Below are 19,846 nucleotides of genomic sequence, written 5' to 3' on the forward strand. Positions count from 1 at the left end.
GGATATTTTAAAAAAGAATCCTCCCTGTGTACTTCTCCCTGAAGTAATGTTTTTTTGTTTTGCTTTCTGAAGGAGTGAAGTGTATGTCATCTCCTCCCAACAGACTTTGAATCTGCTGTCTTGTTTCAGCAAAATTCAAGACAGGTGTAAGTCAGTCTGCAAGAGCATGAGCCCTTACAGATTTTATGAAAGCTCACAGACAGAGAGAGGAGGCAGTCTCATCGAGTGAAAAGTCAGCAAGGTCACACCTTTATTAGGCATCAGAGAATCCATGGAATAGACTTCTGTTAGAATCCATTCTTCATTAGTTCTGCTGCTCACTGAACAACTGGCTTGTGTGTCTGAGCAGGAGCTTCAGTGAGAAGCAGAGATTGAAGTTGCTCTTCTCTAGGCTAACAGGGCGTGGAATCAGGGTTGTCAAACTGGGAATGCTGTTAATACATTCCTGCAAATCCAGAAACCCTCAGCTGTAAGGGGATGGTTATTTAGTCCTTTAGAGCTCTGGTCATGTAGCTGTCATAAGAGGACAGAGGCTGACTGGAAAAATCTCTATAAAAAACTAACACAGGGTTCAGTGCCCTCCTATTTTCTGTGTGAGACCTTATTACTTCCTAGTAACAGAACCCTCTAGGGAGGGGGGCTGGTAAAAGCAGTTGAACAGTGAGAAAGAGTGATAATGTTAGAGCAACTCCCAGGAGTGCTCTAATGTTCCCAGCTTGCTGACACAAACAAGTTTTCTTGGCAAGGTCTTTCATGAACTATGTTTTCTGAGAGACCTGCTGTTACATTTGGGCAGGACTTTAAGAAGGGAGAATGAGATGGCCAATGAGTCTTATTAATGAGGCAATAAGAAGCATCTGCGTAAGAGTTTTTCAAAGGATTCTTTGTACAGAGCATATACTCTTGAATGTGCGTTTCTGCTTTGAAGACACATTCATGTGTTTTTGAAGCTGGTTTATCTTGCTGTCCTCTGCTGAACAGCTGAGCTTTGATTGTTTGGACCTGATCTAAAGTCCTTTGAAGTCAATCAGAGGCACTAAGTCAGGTCCAAGTGAGCCTTTTAAGACACCTCGGGTTAACCACGGGGGTGTAATTTGCTAGGGGTGCTCTCAGAAGTAGTGTCTGGCTGCCGCAGAGATGCTAGCCAGCCTAATGAAAGCAAAGTGAATTATTCTGGTGAGACTAGACATCTCTCAGACTTCTCCAGGATGTCCTGGGTTCTCCATGGCTTCTTTCCCTTTTGCTCATTTTTCCTGCACTTAGCTGATGTTTGGTGGAGAACGAGTTGGTCTGTCTCATGGGACCTTTTGGATTATTGCGCTTTCAGCCCCCACCCATAGCCGCTGAGCTTTCGATTAACGCTCATGAGACACATACCACTGCTCTCTCTTCTGAACCCATTTTCCACCCCCTTGGAGGCTGTGCACTGCTGAACAGAAACCAGCATCTGTCTGGAAGCAACACCACAGTGTGTCTGCTTCTTTTGCGGGGACAGAGTTGAGTCTGCGACTGGACGGACCCAAGTGTTTTGAATCCTCCACTGTCAGCCAGGCTTTTTTGTTCGTTCCTAACTTAGCTGGGGATTTTTCCTATGTGGTGTGTCTACATCTGACACCATCTCAGTCCTGACTCTGCTGCAGCCTGCAGTGCTGACTGGAATCAGTGCGAGGAGTTAAGCTAGAGCCAAACGCGTGGCTCAGTACTGAGCTGAGTCCTTGTCACTCTTGACTGCTTTAATGCTGTTTCTGTATGAGTCACTATCACATTTTTCTTTCTTCTTTCCCCCCCCCTCCTTCTTATTAGGGGATATTGATAGGATTAAGGAATTTCCCTATTTACAGCTAAACACCTGCATCCTGCCAAGCATAAATATCTGGCTGGTTTCTCAGGAATTTGGCTGAACACGTAGGTAGACGTGGTGTTGCAGTTCTGTTCTTCTGGGGAAAATGCTGTCAGAGTGCTTCCTGCCAGGCTGAGGCTGGTAACTTCTTCTCCAGCTTGGCAGTGAAAAGCCGTGCAATCCTTTTGATTTGATATATGATATTGTGTGTTGCATTTAGATCGTCTGAACTCCAGCTAGATTCCCAGGCTGTATGTTTCGTGTTGGCTAAGTAGCTCTGCAAGCCAGACTCCGGTAGTGCACTCGGTGCAGGGGTGATGGTTTCTGCGTGTGGTCCTTCATGTCTGGCTTGTGAGGGGAGAGTGTGTGTGGCTGTTAACGCTGGAATTAATGGATCAGCAGCTTGTTGGGAGAAGCTGGGAGTCACAGAGCAGAGCATACTGACCCTGGTAATGGTGGGATGTGAAGGCAGAATACTGGGGGTGGGGAGAGGGAAGCATACTCCTTGGCTAAGCCATCACCAAGACCTTAGAACAGATCACCTAGAGGTGGTGGGGAGGGAAGGGGATCTTTCTGGCTGCTGTGTCCTCCTTAACAAAAGCTGCTGTTGTAGTAGTGGAAGACTGGAATAGAAGAGGGTTTGCAGAGCGTGCACGTCCCAGGAGGACATCAGGCAGTCAGATCCTTAGCCCTGCTGGTGTCGCCTGTCAGCCACCGCTCCTGTTCTTGTGCTGCATGGAAATTCTCCGTGCTGTTCCTTATCGCCGCCTCACAGCTGGAGCAGAGGGGAGGTGTGGTGCCTTCACCAGTGGAGGAGGCCAGGTTGCCATAGCAGCAGGTCTGATTTCCATCCCTGCTGTTAGTACCTCCAGAGCTCCTGCAGTTTGGAGTGCTGGGCTCTGCGCCTTCAGCAGTCAGCAGGTGGGGCAGCTCAGGGCGCAGTGCTGCGGGAGCACTGGAAAGGCATGGGCTTCCCTGGGGGGTATCGCTGATGCTGAGGGATGGGAGAACCAGCAGTGTCTCCCCGTCTTGTCACCCTGCCTGTCTGGCAGATTCCCTGTTCCCCCTGAAGAACAGTAAGCCAGGAACCACGGCCTGCCTAGCAGGGCAAATGCAGGGCAATTGGGCACAGCTTCCCAAGACAACTCATGGTACAGTGAAGAGCAGAAAGAGCAAACCATGCAAGGTCTCATCTCCCCTGTTTTTAGCCATTGTGTCATTTAAGGGTATAATATTTAAAATTGGATACTACAGACAAGGTCAGGGCCGCTTTTGCAAGCCCATCCACCGCAGCATGAGCAGTAGAAATTTCAGAAAGGCTATTTTTTGATTGCCTGCTTCACAATTTTTGTCATATATTTTTGATTTCTTTCTGTAATTTGGCCTTGGAGAAGAGTTAAGGGAGTTGAGTGATTAAGAGGCGCAGCTGGAACTCGATACCCCCATGACTCCGTCCGGGTCTCTCAAACCTTCCCTGTGTTGCAGTTTCCCATTTGGACCAAAAGTTCATTAGCTCCCCACTTATTTCTAGGAGTTTGTTGGCAATGAAAGAAAGAGTGAGGAGCTTCAACTTCATAATAGCAGTGGCAGGTAAATACCTTTGCATTGTTTTCATCACAGTATTGGAATTTTGTCGTAACATCCATGTAAAGGTTTCCCATGGCAAATGTTCATAATCAGTCTGTTGAGCTCCTCGCTCTGAGTGCGTCATAGCATTTCTAAAATAAGACGGTGTTGTTTGGATTGGGTTTTTTCCCTGAGTGTGATTGAGTCGTAACTTGCATAAAGTAATGGGGCTCAAGCAGTTCTCAAAAGGGGAAATGACACAAGTTTTGCAGCAGATTGGCAGCTGACAGATGAGTTAGCTAGGGGCAATCGCAGAGCTGCCTAGTGATTGAATAAGATGTGAGGGTCTGTCTGGCCCTCAGACCCAGGCATTAGTTATTGTTGTTTTGTTTGGACTGGAAAACCTCATTCGCAGAGCAAGTACTACTGGTGTATCTTCTGTCTGTGGTTGCAGCAGCCTCCCTTGCTGGTAGTCAGCCCTTGTTTTGCTTGCTTCTGTCCTTACCCCAGTCTGTGGAGTACCAAGCCTGCTAGAGTGGGCACTTGCAGAGCCTCGGGGTGGGGGACACTGAGAGTTGCCACTCCATCCCACTGGAAGGTTCTCTGAGGGCATCAGTGATGCCCTGGGACTGTTTCAGGGAAGCAACAAGTACTTCTGTAGTCCAGAAAGTTGTTGGCAGGCCTGATAGCGGAGGAGGTACGGAAATCCCAGCAAAAACACTTGTGTGTTTTTGTTTTGGTTTAGTTTGAGACAACAAATCTAGGTAGTGCTGTCTCAGGGTTGAGAAATTGGTCATTCTGGGGAGTTTAGCTGCAGGAGAGCAGCAGTAACACAGTTGTAATAGCATGTTAAGTGCTAGAAATTGGTAAGCTGAAAGGATCCCAGAGCTGGTAGATCTGTGGGGAAGAGTTCTTCCCAGGGTCAGACACACAGGTCTGTGGGTAGAGTCAGTGAAGATGCATCAAGAACTCCTATAATGATGATCCAGGCTGCTCGCATTTCTGAGCAGGTACTTTTCCCCCCTCCTCAGCTCAGCAGGATGATGCATCTCTCAAATCCAGCACCTGCTTCCACACAATGATTTGGAAATGTCCGCTGCTGCCTATGAAGTAAGTGTGAAAACACCATGAAAACACAGCTTTTTTTATAAAAGGGAAGAAGGAACAGAGGAAGTGTCACTTTGAACTGAGCTGTGAGGGAAGCTGCCGGTGTACATTTCAAGTCTGCAGCTCAGTGGCTGCAGAGCAAGGAATATTTGGGGAAAAAAACAACACATCAAATACCTCCCCACCCAAACCCAAGCTCCTGCTCTTGTTCTTTGAAAATAAATGACCCCAGCAGTTCAATTCACTCCTGCTGAACTGGAGGCTTCTGGGACTCGTTGCGAGTCTCACATTGACGTCAGCAAGTGCAAATGTAAATCTCAGCTGGCTCTGATAAATGGTGCTGCTAATTGAATTAGAGAGCACTCCAAGCCACCAGCTAATTATGCTCCTCAGGAAGCTGCTTTGCCAAGGTCCATTTAATTCTATATTGGCTGAGCACTCCAAATCTGGCACAGAAAAGGGGAAATATATTACAGCTCCCCACTGAGGAGCACATATTTTCCAGCTCTTTAGGCTGAGCCGTCTGCTTGCTCCAAACGCTTGGGTTTTCCATTAAAAAAAAAAAGTAATTCTTAGTGCAAAATTAATGATTCGGTCACCTTGTTCTAGCATATCATTACCCTGGTTTGATAAGAGACTCTGTCTTGTTCCCTTTAATGGTGCTTTCCTCCATGCTACATGAAATGTTTTCCCTACTTTTGTTTTACAAGTAGCTAAATTACTTCTTAGGTGCATGGCTGGTATAAAATGTAACACCTAGAGGAGGTGCAAACATTAATGGGTTTCCAGAGACCTTTGATCATGAGTGTATGCCTGTAGCTAGAAGGTACCAGGTCCTGCCCATGTGGCAGAGATTCACCTTCCTCCTGCCTCTTCTTTCTGCCATTCCCTTCTCCCTTTTCGTGCTGCTTTCTGAATTCTTCTGTCACTGGGGTAAGAAGTTCAGGTTACAGGATGCAGTTAGGAAGAATCTCCCACCACGACGTGTATCTAATTGCTTCCGTTCCATGTCAGTCTATGAGCTCAGGACGGGGGACTTGAACATCTTCACTTAGCAGTCCTTGTTTCCATTCCAGAAGAGCTTTCACTGGTGTTAGGAGAACAGAACTGTTGAGTTGCTTTCTCTGGAATACGTAATCAACAGAAAATCCCTTAGCACCAAAGGGCACTGTGGTTCTAGCTCTGCTGAGCCCACTGGTAACTGCACCTCTGTCCTAACTGGGAGCTGCTCTGGGTGCTGCAGCAGTCGCTCCCCTAGAAACCAAAAAACTGCAAAAGAATTCAGCCCCCCCCCTGGAATGTGGGATAGCTTCTACGCCTGGAGCACAGCAGGAGCTGGGCAGAATTTGCCTGTTGCCTGGCTCCAGCCTGGAGCTCACCACTGAAAAAGTCTTCCTGCACCAGTGTTCCAGCAGCATTGCACTAGATCCTTGGCTACCCAGCTTGGAGTCATTGTGGCCTTGATCTTGCTACCAACATGCTGCTTGGGAGCTCTGTGCTGATTAAGGCTACACACACTCAGTCTCTGGGGGACAAATTTAGAAGCAAATGCAAATAGAACATTATATATATATTCACTGTCATCTGTCATCCCATCCCCTTCCATGTGCCATCTGTTGTCTGAGGTTGCTGAGCCTGACAAAGCGAGGTGACAGGAGGTAAAGGTTCCCTGTCTGAATTTAAAGCTCCATCATGACTTCCTGAGCTGTAGGTGCCTCAGCAGCCGTGAGACCCACGGCTGCTGTAGATTGCAGGCATCCAGGGCTTGGCTGCTGCGTAGTTACCAGCAGCAGAGAGAGCAGCCTCGTGCTTCTGTCCACTCGAGTCTTTTTCCAGTGAGAAGGTTGCTGCTGAACAACCAAAAAGGCTGACCTTGTAACTGTGGAGGAGATGTGTTGGTGTCACCATTTACCATGCTATATTCAGGCTTTCATGTGTTTATATCTGAGATGTGATTCTCTGAGCCCATCAACATTATTTTTAAGATACCTCTCTTTATTTTCTGTTGCCTTCTTTTAACCGCTGTCCTTAGACTGAGGAACTGATGTAAACTGTTCCCTTTTAACCTTTGTAAGTCTTGTTAGTGAAGAGTCATTTTGCTGTGATGCCAGCAGCCTGACTAGCTGACCCCTGGGGGAAACCAAGGACTCCTTGTGGACTTGACAGTTTGAGTAATACATCGTTCCATCTTGAAGAGCAGGGTGAACTTCACTTCTGGGGTCTCCTGGATAAATGAGATTTACAGCTTTCCATTCTCGGGGCACTCCTTGTTTTGGGGGAGGAGTACAGGAATGTAGATCAGCTGTGGCCTTTATACACCGGTTCGCTGTGCTGTTATTTGTCATGAGTGCCTTGGCGTTATGCATGATATCCACTGGTGGGAAGAGCAGCTATCTTTCTGCTCTGCAATTCTCATCATTTTCCACCCTCAGGATTTTTTCCCATCAGTCATTCCTGCGTCTCCTTTTTTGATCTTCTTTTTACCAACAGTATTTTCCTCTCCCATTTCACTGCTGATATAAACTATGAAACAGTGAACACTGACATTTAAACTGCTGCTAGTAAGGGCTGAGTTGCCAGCAAAGTTAAGAGTATGTGGAGGGCTTTTGTTGCTCAGAGTTGCTGTTTCAGGCTGTCTGCAAACTCAGGATGGCTGAGCTGGCTTATTTGGGAGGAGGTTTCTGCTACTACCAGCTCCTGGAATATCCTTTTGTTGTAGAAAGCAAAGCTTCAGGATCCTGCACAGTCTGAACAGATGCCAGAAAGACCTTGTGAGCACGACCATGTGAGCTTCACTGGGCTTGTATTTCAGAATACCAACAAGGAAAAGGTATACCTCTTATATGAAAAAAGGAAGTGGTGCTCACAAAAAGAAGTACAGACAGGACAGTAGCGTTTCTGCAGAGCTGTTGAGAGGCACCAGCACTGAGGGTAAACACAGGCGCTCAGTTCTGTTGCTCCAGCGATCAGACCCACCGTTACTGGGTGCCCACTGCACTGTACAGTGCTGGCCTGGGCAGGCTGTCAGTGTGTAGGTGCATCCAGGTCAAGGGAGGGATGTGGACTGGGTGCTGTTGTCTGGCTGCTGCCAGCTCTACGCCTGGACTGAGCAACTGAAAATATTTTCAGTGCTATAGACTGTATACTCAGGACCTCAGCCATCAGCTGAAGGTGCTGCCTTTCTCTCTATCCCCGAGCTAAACCACACAAGGCTAATTCAACAAATTACTTCATCTTAACCCAAGCACACACCCTGAGCTCTGGGGAATTGTGCTAGTTTCTGTCCCTTTCTTACAACATAGCAGCAAGCTGGTACTGTACCTTATTTTTCATTTTCCTTGTTTTAAATAGCATCCCAAGCAGCTTGAACACAGTTGCTTTTCCTTGGTTTTTCTTTGCTAAAGGGAATTGCAGTGAAACCACACCATTCACAGAGAGCAGCCCTGGTAGCAATGGTGGGTTGTCAGGCTCAGAGGAGGAGATGCCAGAATAAGTTCAGCAATGACATGATGTTCGTTGGCCACAAGAGATGGAGGAGGAAAATCAAGCACTTGTATTCAAAGGGATGCCTTTGCTTCTAGTGACTGGAGGGAGGGCTGACCTCCGGTTTCCAGGCACAAGGAAATGACAGCTGCAAAAAATGCTCCTTGTTCAGTATACATCAAAATTACCATCTTCTGCCTAGTTATTTGCTACTAAGAGATTCTGCTTTGAACATGTTCCCGATTCCAGCACCTCAGGAATTCACAAAAAGCAACCATTTCCAGTGATTCTTTTATTTAGGAACTTTGCTGGGTGCTTTACAATTTGTAAAGGGCCTAAGTATTATCACTGAGCTTTTTGTTCTTCATAGTGAAGCAATCAGCATTTTTATATCCTAAAGCACAAGCTGAGTGCTTGGCAAAAAGCAGGCTTACAAGATGCTGGATGTTGAAAGGAGGCGGAGTTAGAAGTTAGACTTGTAAATTTTAGGAATTCAGACTTGCTCAGTCTCTCTGAGGGTAGACACCACTTTCTGCCTCAGTTTCCCCTCCCCACTGTGGGAAGAGTGCTGCTTTGTCCATCATGTTGTCTAAAGAGGGAACATTTCAACTGAAAAATGCTGTGCTTTGTGCATGTATGGCATCTTCTGTAACAGCCCTGCTGCTGGGTGGTACTATGCCAATGCAAGTAGATACCACCAGTCTTTTCCTGGATGGTCTTTTACTCCAAGTTGCAGGAGATCAGGAGCTGTTTGTTCTCAGATGAATTACAGTGAGGCTGTCTAAGAACCCTGGGAGCCTCCAGGGAGATGTAGTTCACAGTGGCAGTTCCTGCCATTGTTTTTTAAACTGCGTTTTTGAAAGATATCCAGTGGTGCCTTACAATAAGCAAACAAAACACAAATCATCTGCCTTCCGAAAAAGTGACTTGAATTGAATGTCCAGAACCTTGGCTGTGTTACCAGCAAAGCTGTGTGAATTACAGTGACCAGCAAGTATGTGCTGGATCTCTGTACCGTTCCTGACCACTTAGCATGCTGCAAATCTGAGTGCTGCTGCTTTTCCAAGCTTTATGTGGATGGAGTTAGACTTCTGTCTGTGAAAGGTTGATGGTCTACCAACAAGCTGATCTTACAGAGATAAAGAGAGATGTTTCAGTGCTAAGGAAGCAAGATTCTGCCCCAGCCCTGATTTCAGAAAGTTGCTCAAATTTTTGAAGCCTCTAGCAAAGTGCAGTGCTCCTGCTGAAGGACATTATATTTGTCCACTTCACATTTAAACCTGGATTTTACTCTTTGCTCAGTAAGTGAATACACGCATTTAAATTGTACTCGGCTAGCACGGCTCCAGCAATTAGCAACCAAACAAAAGGTACTAATTTGATGCAACCATTAGACCCTCCATGCTTGAGTACTCCACTGGTCCAATTGTGCAAAGTGCTGTGAAATGCCAGCTCCCAGCGCTAGCCAGGCATGGAGTGAATGCTGGCAACCTGCAGCAGCTTGCCTCGTAGCCTTTAGAGCCGTCCATCCCTCTTTAATTCAATACCCTCAACAGAAGATCAGCACAAAAGCAAAATATCAAAATGCCAGTGCCCGTCAAAGCTTCTCTCTGCTCTTCAGACACGCGTGGAGGAGTAGGCAGCTAGAAAGGTTGGATAGAAAAGAGGAGATGCCAGGAGCTAAATGCAGCGGTGCTATCTGTCACCTCGATGGCGTGCCCTGAGGAGCGGGGCGCCTGCCTGGCTGGGTGATGCCAAAGGCCCGCAGGGCTGTACCGTACTGCTCTCTGGATGGTGATATCTGGGATCTTTTGATAATTACAACACCTTCCTGCCCTCTCTCCCCCCCCTAATCCTACAGGAATGGCTAGTGGGCGTGCTGAAGAACTGGGCGGGCTGCTGCTCTTAAGCTGGTGACGCTGGTACAAACCAGCTTTGGTCCCACGGACAAGCAGAAAATGGGACTGGGCTTCGTATGCCTGATCATTAGCATTCCTCGTGTCACTGACTCACCAGCCCAAATCTTTTGCAAAGCCTCATTTGTATCATTTTGAACGTACTGGCAAATGAGCGCTTTAAGGATGATTTGTTTTTCCTTTCTGGTTTCAGGTCCTCAAAGCTGCTGCGTGCATTCTACATCCCTCTCCTCTCAGAACAGTACACGTGGTATGCAAACTATACTATTCTGAAATCTCGAAGGTCGAAGCAAACAAGGAAAAAAATGGGAGGCTAGCAACACACCTGGGCAACAAAATCAAAAACATCTGACACTCTTGGACAGCTGCCTAAGCCATCTTCGGTTCCCTTTTGGAAGATTGCAGTTGTAAGATTCACTAATAAAGATTTCCCATGAAGTGATTTTGCTCTGCAAGCTTCCAGCTGTAAAAAGGGTGCATCATCTGCTTTCAGTACTCGGTGTCAGGTCTCTGCTCTGCCTACACAGAACGTCTTGGTAAGAAACCATTTGAAAATCCAGCAGCCACCTACGAACGTATTATCCCTGCTGCTCCCTGTGTTATTATCTATTACACCAGAGAAGAGAAAAATGGGAAATAAAAAGAAATGACAGTAAGAGGTTCTGCTCCAGGTTACAATCTGGCACTGGGAAAATCCAGCTCTCAGCCTCTTTCTCCCTCCCACCCCGCTCACTGTTCTCGTCTGCTTAAGTAGTGCTCACCATTTCCTAGGGAATTTTTTCAGGTAACAACACTAAGGATTTTTTTAAATTTTTTTTTTTTTTAAGAAAAAGGAGGAGGAAAAGATGAGAGCACCTGAAGGACAATTAACTGAAATGCACTGAATCTCAAGGAATGAAGTAGTATGCACCACTGAAAAACATCCTGTGCAGGAGACACTTTCAAGGATAAACCTGTGCTTTTGGGAGAAAAACCCCCGAACTTCAGAGTTGAGCCAGTTACCTGTTTTAATGGGATCAGAGCGTTTTTGTTATCTGTGAAACCAAGGGTTTGTTTGCTGTTTATAATGATTTTTTTTTCTTAAGATACCTGTAACGTCCTTTGAATTCTAGACTCCAGCATCTTAAAATTTCTGGAAACATCCAGAGAGTAGAAGAAGGATTAATTATTTTTTTTGCAGTTCTGTTTCCCAGAATAGACAGTATGTGTTACATTGGTCCAATATGCTTCAGAGCAGTGCTGCATTTATTATATCTCCATTTGTAAAACATGCAGTATCACAAGCTAGATGAAGGGAGTGTTCTCACTCACATCCTTGGAACGCTGTGGGGATGGGCTGGCAGGGAGCAAGTTCCTTTTGCAGAAAGGCTGCCCAAATCCCGTGCCCCACTGTGACTGTCATTAGATGGGTCTGTGTGTGCAGTGCCGGGTGCCAGAGCAGGCGGATCAGGAAGCAGATCTGTATGTTGGGAAGCTGTTGGGATCCAAACAGAAAAGCGTGTGCCTCTGGAGGTACCCGTGTTGGTGCAGGATGCAGTGCTAGGCAGGTCTCTTGGCCGGTCTGTGGGTTAACAGCCGAGCAGGATGCGAAGGGCAGATCTAACATGGTACTACTGGGACAAAGCAGTGAGGAACGGGATGAGGAGCAAGGCAGGGGCTGAATCATATGAGCAACTTCAGAAACATAGGGAGAGGTGTTCTGAATTGCCTGCATTTCATTAAGGAGGAGGTTTTGTAATGGCATTACGCTCTGTTGGAAACACAGCCTATAAAGTGCGAATCATGGTAAGAGCAAGCAGTGCTGCTTCGTTGTCTGGATGACTACAGCATGGAGAATGCGGTTCTCTTCCATTGCACCCCCACTGTATGGAGGAGCAATTTGAAGCTGAGACTCTAAATTCAAACTTCGAAGGCCTAGGGAACCATCTGTGATGTCTAAGTCTTGGCTTTCTTCACAGAGGTGGATGTCACCCTGTGCAGGTATCACCCTTTGTAAGAGTCGAATGTGGAGCTTCAAGGTTTTCAGCCAAGCAGCTTGTGACTTGGGTGAGTTGGTCTGGAAGGTCAAAGTCACGTTGCAGATCAGTGTTGTAGTGTCTGTGTTCATAATATTCCCCCACCTCCCTCCAGCCGGCCCTGCTCCTCATAAAAGTTTACATGTGTTGAACAGGGCTCTACAGTGCCAGTAAATCAAAACCAAAACTCTTGCCCTGCTTGTTGCCTCTCCCCTTGCTAATCCCTGACCTTAAATCAAATAAAGAAAAAACTCCAGTTAAAGAACCAATTGCACCTCTCTCTGGCGCTGCTTGTGTGACTGTTCCATGTTGTCATAGCCCGTAACCTCATGTTTAATGTGAAAAGGCAGTACAGTAAATACCAGTTTTAAATGACTGTGGCTGCTCTACCTTCCTCTCCAGTTTGATTCCTGTTTTGGGGTGGTGGTGGGAGACTGATAACTTGACAATAATTAGGAGTTAGTGTTTTCCAGAGGAATGCAGCAAATGTTTGGTTCCTGGTAGTAAATGCAGGTGCAGCTACAGGAGCTTTGCATTCCAGAGTTTCAGATCAAGGCAGGCACTCAGTTTTGCTGCTTATCAGGCGACCAGCTGGAGTCAGTCCTGCAGCCTGGAGAATTTGCAAGCTAAAGAGATGGGGCAGGGAAAGGGAGGGTTGTTATTATTCTCATTGATGACAAGAGTAGATCACATCTTAATGCTGATTTCAGAGAGATATTGGGAGTCTCAGTGCTGCAAAGATCTTGAGCCAGCACTCATTTGAGGTCAGACATGGAGTCTGCCTACAGGTTGTTTCTAATCTGGTGTCTTTGGCACAGAACCAGCCTTCCTGGCAGCAGGTACAGGAGCCAGGGCCTCTCTTCCTTTAGTCCCTGCTAATGCAGAAATGTCAGGGGTAGTGCTACCGGGCAGCCAGACCGTAGCATAGAGGCGATCTATCGATCCCAGCTGGAACCACTGGGAATGAGTAGGTGAAGTTGCTGCTAATGGTGTTTTCATCATAAAGACTGAGCCATAGGTGAAGTTTCTGATAGGAAATGCTGAGGTTCTCCTCAGCTTTTCATAATTCACAAGTCAGGACTGTTGCGCTCTGTGCAGTGCTGAGATTAAGCAAAAAACCACCAATAATGAGACGATTAGTAGTAAATAAACAGTCTCGATGGAGCGAGCAGTACCAGTCTGAGGGGTATGTGCATCAGGGCGTGCAGAAGAGACTGCAAGAATTGCCCACCTGGCTCATGTTAGCTGGATGAAGGATCCTGCATTTTTGAAAGCAGACATGGATGTGAAGAAGTTCATACCAAAAGGTGGAGCTGTATCTAAAAACATTTTTAAAGGCATTTTGTAGTTTGCTTTTCTGGTTTTGTTAGCAAGCTTGATGGAGGGGCTTCTGATTTTTTTTTTTTTTCTTTTCTTTTTGCTTTGACTCTCATTAAAGCAAATGTATGATCTCATTGTGAGGAGGCAGGTTTGGGACAGCTAATTTATGATCTCTATTGAAAAAAAAAAAAGTCTTGTGGTTTGTGAGCTCATGGGTAAAGGGTCAAACCACAAATTGCTGATCTGCCTAGCTGGATTCTCTGCCTAGAGTTGCCTCAGGCAGAGAGGGGTGTTGTGACCAAACCTGTTGTAGCACATCAGGATAGTGGAGGCAGTCCACCTTTGTCTCCTTTCTGTCTTTGGAGAAAGGGTTCTTTGTGTTGTTCTGGCTGATTCTGGAAAATAAAGTATCTAGGTGTCTTTCTCCAGTGCTGACCTGGCACACAGACAGCAGCTGGTTCCTTGACAGAGCCATGGATGGGTGCTACCCTGTGGTTACGTCTGTGGGTCGATGGGTTTCTTGCATGAGCCTGAGAGACCATGCATGACACTTGCCGTTGGTTGGAGAACGTACAGGGGTTACAGTATTCCTGGTCTCTTTGCTGGCAGTTATTTCTCCACCTTTAAACTGAGGCTGAGAGCACTGCAGGTCGGACAAGTTGCTGTGAAATACGGGAACCCAGTAAATCTCATCTTGTCTGAGCTCATCCTTTGCAACAAGGAGCGCCGAGGTGGAGAGTCCAGTGAGACAGATTGACGCTCTCAGGAATAGGTTGAGGGAAGTCACGATTTCCACAGAACTATTTTCCCCTGCTTCTCTGCTGCAGCAGGGTTTACGGTCCATTTCAGTTCTGCTCCTGCTCTTGCTGCCTGCTCCCAGGGCTCAGCTGCATACGTGTAAGCTGGTCACCTCCACCTAGGGCTCTGCCTGGCTCAGGGGCACGTCGGAAGAGGACACCCTGGGACTCAAATGTGTTTCCAAGGATGTTCAATACAAATTTGTTCTTTTTTGAAAGGAAAACAAAAAGGATACTGCATCTCTACAGAGGTGGTGCTTAAGCTTTCCTTGACTCAGGGATTTTTTCGTGTTCAAAATCTTTTTGTCTTCTTTCTGTAGGAAAGTTATTTGAACTAATGTGCTCTCTTAGAAACCAGAAACTGAGAGGGTGTGTGAAGAAGCAGGAGCAAAGGAGTTGAGGTGTGTGGAGCAGGTACCTTGGAGAAGAATAACAGTGAATGAGCTGTTGAAGGCTGGGAAGGCTTCAGGCAGGCTTAGCTGGGAATGCCACGGGCCAGCTTTCAGGTGTGACTGACAGATCTGCACAGGAGCTGGTGGTTCTAGGACGGATTTATGGCATGTTGGCAGCTAGTCTGTCATATCAGAGCACAGCTGCTGTTTGACAACTCTTCTCTCCATAGGAATGGGGAAGCACTTTCCCTTGCCGTGTTGCATTGCCAACATAAAGGAGATTTCCGTAAAGCATGGTGCAGGGACGTTATTTCCAAAGCAGACTGTGCATCCTCTGAGTGATTCTGAAGGGACTGGACCGAAGTTTGGTACCCAGGACAGTGACTGTCAGCGTCAAATAACAACAGCCCTTTCTTCTCCCCTGTTGCCCTGCCTTGTCTCTAGTGAGCCTAATGCTTAAACTTTAGTTCATGGTTGTAGTCCTACTGGTAACAGCTCTTTCCTTGCTACTTGTAACCTCAAAAGCAGGGAATGTCTCAGCATCTGAGTCCACCTCAGGTCCAACAAAAGGTATTGAGTTAGTAGGTTGTGTGTTTATTTTGTTGCTGTAAGAAGGGCTCAAAGTAGCAGTGGAGAGAGGCCCTGGTAATGAAATTCTGTGTTTTTGAGTTCCTAGTTCTCCAGGCATTGCTGGAGGAAAGAAAGAACTGAATTTCTTTCTCTTTGAACATCTGTCAGAACCTGAGCATCATCCCAGCCCTTCTGAGATTCAGCACATGTCCCCATGAATAACTGCACATGTCTCTATCTGCTTGCCTGGAGAGGTACTAATGAGGCCCCATCTGCCTGCGCTGCAGACTCCAGCTGTGTCTGCTGAGCAGCAAAAAGAGGTCAGGGTGGATGTGCCGGGTGAGAGCGCATCGTAGCCTAGCAGGACCCTTGATGAATGCGGTCCTCTGCTGCCTTCCTGCCCGGTTCTTCATCCAGGGGGTAACTGCTGTGCAAGACTGGAGAACTGCAGCCAGGACTGGACAGAGGCGCGTTTTGTTGTGGGATCAGTGAAGAGACAGGGTCTGGGGCTGGATGCAGGGGTGGAGACTCCCTGGTCTCCTCCAAGCAAGTGTGAGTGGCTGGATGCCTGACTAGAGCCAGGAGCCTGGCTTCTCGGGAGTACTGCCACTCACCGGTCCTCTAACTCCCTCCATGCATCTTGCCTGGGAGGTCAATAACTGGGTAAGCATTTAAAGATGATCGACAAAACAGGCTTATTCTAGAAAAGGACAAGCTCCTCTGTGTTCCACCCAGCACAGAGAAGGTTGCTCTGGCCCGCTCTGATTTCTGATGGTCTGTGTGACATTGCTGTAGCACTTGTCCTCCCTGGAGCGAGCAATGAGGCGTTCTCTGGGAAGTTTCCTCTGCCCTGTGTTGAAACGGGCTGGTTGGAAAGACTGACTGTCCAGCGAAGAGCAGGGTGGAGAGCTGATCACTGCAATTATTCTGCCTCAGAACATGCTGTCCAGGTGCTGCCCTGTGCTGCAGAGCCCAGCCCTGTTTTCTCCCTCGTACAAAGAAAAGGCTGTTTTGACCTTTCCTGTTTTTAATCCTCCCGTCCTACTGGGCTGGGGAAGCTGCGCTTTCAACACATTGTGTTTGAGTCAGCAAGAAACAACAGGGCTACTGGATGTGGGGTTTGTGGTGAATTCGTAAGCAGTTGCTTGTACTCCCAGGGCTGGTTTGAGGCCAGCCCAGTGGTCAAGGCATAATAGCGGCGATCTGCAGGCGTGGGGTTTTGCCTTGATTTGGGGGACAGGTAGTTTTCCACATCCCTGACATTCTTCCCACTGCTGCAGAATCTTTAAGCAGGTGCAGCCCTTGCCCGGATTTCACAATGTGTCACGCCACGGGTTCCTGGGCTCTGCTCAGCACTGCTGCAGGTGTGAGAAACCAAAGTCAAAGCAAGAGGTGCAATTACCAGGCTTCTTGGCTTCTTATCTTGCTGTTTCGAGATGGGGAGTGGGTGATTGGCTTTCTGTGGGGCAAGGCTTTTATACTTCTTCTGCACAGCCTGGTTTGCTCCAGCATCTCTGCTGGCTCCGACTGCACCTCTGAAGGCACAGAACCTGCCGGTGCTGTGCTGGCTCAAACCCACTGCAGCTGGACTCGGGCTGTCCTCTAACTCACAGCTCCTCGGGAGTGTGCTCTGGGGACAGGCAGGAGCTTTCCAGCAGCTTTATGCAATGCTGTCTGAATCACGCAATAAACAAGTCCAAACCCTATTATTAGACTTTGGAAACTGCTGCCTTAGAGACAGGTTTGCTTATAAATATCCATTATTTTCTCTCTGGCTCTTCACTGGGGAAGCTGGCAAGAAAAAGGGATCTCTGCTCCTCCAGGATCTGCCTGCCCCTGCTGTTGTTGCTTCTTCCTACCTGAACTCATCCTCCTCGCTCTTCCAGCCTCCCAAGTTCTAGCTGTGCTAATGAGGTATCATTGTCAGCAGGGTGGCAAGTGCCAGCTATTTTGGAGGGGGACTGGAAAACACGAGTAATAAGCAACCGGGCAGAGCTCTTGCCAGCGGTCACTGCAGCGTGTGTAGGTGTGCAAACCAGCTGATTTGGTGGCTAAAGCAGGAGTACTGGGTCCAGTTCCCTGCTTGGCTCGAACAACCACCTGCATGGCTGGGAGAAAGCCCCAATGCCTCGTGAAACAGAGATGACAGCACTTCCTTTCTCTGCCTTGTTTTGAGGAGGGACAGATTTAAAGCTCACCAAAAAGCAGTGGAAATAGCGACTTCGACAAGCTTGGCAGCAGGCTGCCATGTAACGTGAACACATCTGGCCTAGCAGGGCTGCTGTCTCATTCAAGGCTGTTAGCTTTCCCATCCAAATAAACAGCAGCCTTCTCCCCCTGCCAAATCTCTCCAGCACAGATTCCCCCAAGCCTCCCTCCTGCCCGTGCTGCTGCTTTCTCTGCCTCTTTCAGTTGTTTGGCATCCGTACTTTTAGCTGGAGGGTGCTTTATCTTCCCTTGCAAAGCTGATTTTATATTTTGTGCACTCAGTCTTTGCTCCGGGGAATTGGGTTCAGCTTTCTGTGAGAACCCAGAGCTCCTCTCTTACCTACACTTGTTAGGTAATGCTCTGCTGTACAGAAAAGCCCCAAAGCTGCTCAGACTGCGCCCTGTGCCATTCTCTGTATAAACTGGGGCAGGCACTGAATAGCCGGGATATGCTGTAGGCTTGGAGAAGGGATAAAGGGAGTATTTTAAAAACTATTCAAGAAATGGCCAGCTCCCCTCCCTCCCTCCAGTGGATGTTGCTGTTAAGGGTGTGGGGAGGGCTGGTGTGGGAGCTAAAACCTCGAAAACATTTCTCGTTCTTTCTTCAGGTGACTGCTTGGCAGACCTGCATTACTCCTGGTTCTTCTAGCTAAGCCCGGTGAAACAGGTCTGTCTGCAGTGGGCTCGGCGGTGCAGACGCAGCGCTTGCCATGCTCCCTACACCCTGCGGCTCGCTTTGTGAGCAGCTGGAGCCCGTGTCTCCTGCAGTGAGGAGGTGAGAGGGATGAGACTACATGGCACGCCTGCAGCTGGCCAGCTGTGCTGCTTGCTGGGGCTCTCTTTCCACATATCTTTGCCTGCAGATACCTGTTTGTCAAGGGAACGTTCGGAGAACTCGCAGGCTTCTCTCCTCTTTGACACGGGTGTAGGTGCAGAGGGCAACACGGGGTGTCTTTAGAGAGGCTGGGTGCTTGGATCACTCAGCAAGTGACCAGGGAGATTTAGAGAGAAATGGGTACAGCTCTCTGGCCTAAGGCAGCTATACTGGGTACCGCGCAGAAACAAATGGCTTCTATGGAGAAGGAGAGTGATGCAGGGCTATGAACATCTGCCTCAGGCTCGCAGGTGGATTCCAGGGAGTGGTGGAGGTGAAAGAGGAAAGGGAAGATGTATGTAGGGTGTATGTAGGGTGCAGCATTAGGAAGAGGCGTTTGTAGTTTCTCAGCCAGGTACATACCGTGAGGGTGACATAAAGCGTAGAGACCATAGGGGAGACATGGGAGGACAGCAGGCAGAACCATGTGGAAGCAGAGATGTGCTGTTTGAAGAAATTACGTTGGCTGAGGCATATGAGGGAAAGATTTGGAGGACCTGCCCCACAGAAAAAATGCTCCTTTCCTCTTAGCTTCCAAACTTCTTTGTGATTCTTCAGCTTTTTCTTTATTTGCTTTCCATACGGCATCCTCTGCAGGCTGGTGGTGAGCAGAGACCGGCAGAGATGAGGACAGCGGTTTGCAAATGGAGAGCTTTATTCTTCCATCAGTTGTGTTAAGCTGGTCTGCCTTGGGAGGCCGTGGCGGGCAGGAGCTCATAGGAGGAGGTGGGATCTCAGCTAAGAGCTGGGAATCTCGGTTGTAATCCCCCGTTCCTCCCTCCCAGCCCCCCGGGCACTGGGTTCCAGGGAACTCCGGCTGGGAAAGGCTTCTCCAGCTGCTCCCTCAGGCTCCCAGGAGAGGGCATCGTGCTCCACGAGAGTGGAGAGATGGGGTCGTCAGGGCTGCTGCTGGGCAGCCTTGGGGATGGGCAACTGGGGGGTTTGCTACAGGTAAGACCCTGGGTTTCAGGACTGCAACCTTGCAGCTGGGTGGCAAGGCTGACCTTGCTGGGATCCCACTGCGAGGCAAAAAGGCTGATGCCTGGGTGTTTTCTTTGCAGAGGGGCAAAGTGTAACAGAGCTCCCAGCCCCTGGCCTCCAGTGCCTTTGTGCTCTGGCCTGAGGAGACATCACAGGAGGGTGCAAGATGCTGACGGAGGGGCTCAGCTGGAGCCTGGTGCTGTGTGGAGACAGGGCCTGGAGTGCTCTCCCTACCCAGGTGGGCAGGCAGGTCACTGCACCCTCCTCTGCTTCGACGGGGCCGTGAAGGAGGAGGTCTTGCTGACTGTTCTCCCTCTCCACCACCCCAGTTACATATCCCTTATTGCCCTCATAGCAGTGGAGTTTTAGTTGGTTCAGGTGGCTTTGTGGCAGCCAGAGCTGTGTGAAGGGGATGCGCCGGCCCCTCTGCAGTGGTGCAGAAGTGCTCATAGCTGGAGAGGGGCGACATCCCTCTCTGTACATCCCTGGAACGGTCTCCTGTGCTACAGTCAGTGCTTCAGCTTTCCAGAACACGCTGCTCCTCCTCGTTTTAGTAGCTTCTGTAAAGTCCTTTCCTTGTGACGGTCCTGGCGGTGAGCCCCTCGGGCTGTAACACAGCTACTTTGTGTGTGTGTGTCTGGCTGAGCATCCCACCAGCCTCTCACTCGGGTCTCCTGGTCCATCACAGGGATGCATCTCTGGCCAGAGGTGGACAAGGTAAGCGCTGTGCTGCCTGTTGCCTGTTGCCACACCTGGCACACCGGGCTGGAGGGCTGC

General features: G+C 48.4%; 1 protein-coding gene across 5 annotated transcripts in view; it reads left to right on the forward strand.

Moving 5' to 3' along the window:
- Positions 1-19,846, forward strand: part of ALG9 (ALG9 alpha-1,2-mannosyltransferase) — a 77,998-nt gene that overhangs the window by 22,928 nt on the left and 35,224 nt on the right. Inside the window, exons 15-17 of one of the 5 annotated variants that reach the window (XM_080366760.1) lie at positions 3,372-3,430; positions 4,438-4,516; positions 7,233-10,099. The exons of 3 other annotated variants lie outside the window; for them this stretch is intronic. In XM_080366760.1, the coding sequence (XP_080222886.1) occupies positions 3,372-3,430; positions 4,438-4,516; positions 7,233-7,302 (208 nt within the window). In that variant the 3' untranslated portion in view covers positions 7,303-10,099. One more of the 5 variants, XM_080366761.1, reaches the window with a different exon arrangement.

This window comes from Falco punctatus, assembly GCF_963210335.1.
Source record: "Falco punctatus genome assembly, chromosome: 16".
Lineage (NCBI taxonomy): Eukaryota > Metazoa > Chordata > Aves > Falconiformes > Falconidae > Falco > Falco punctatus.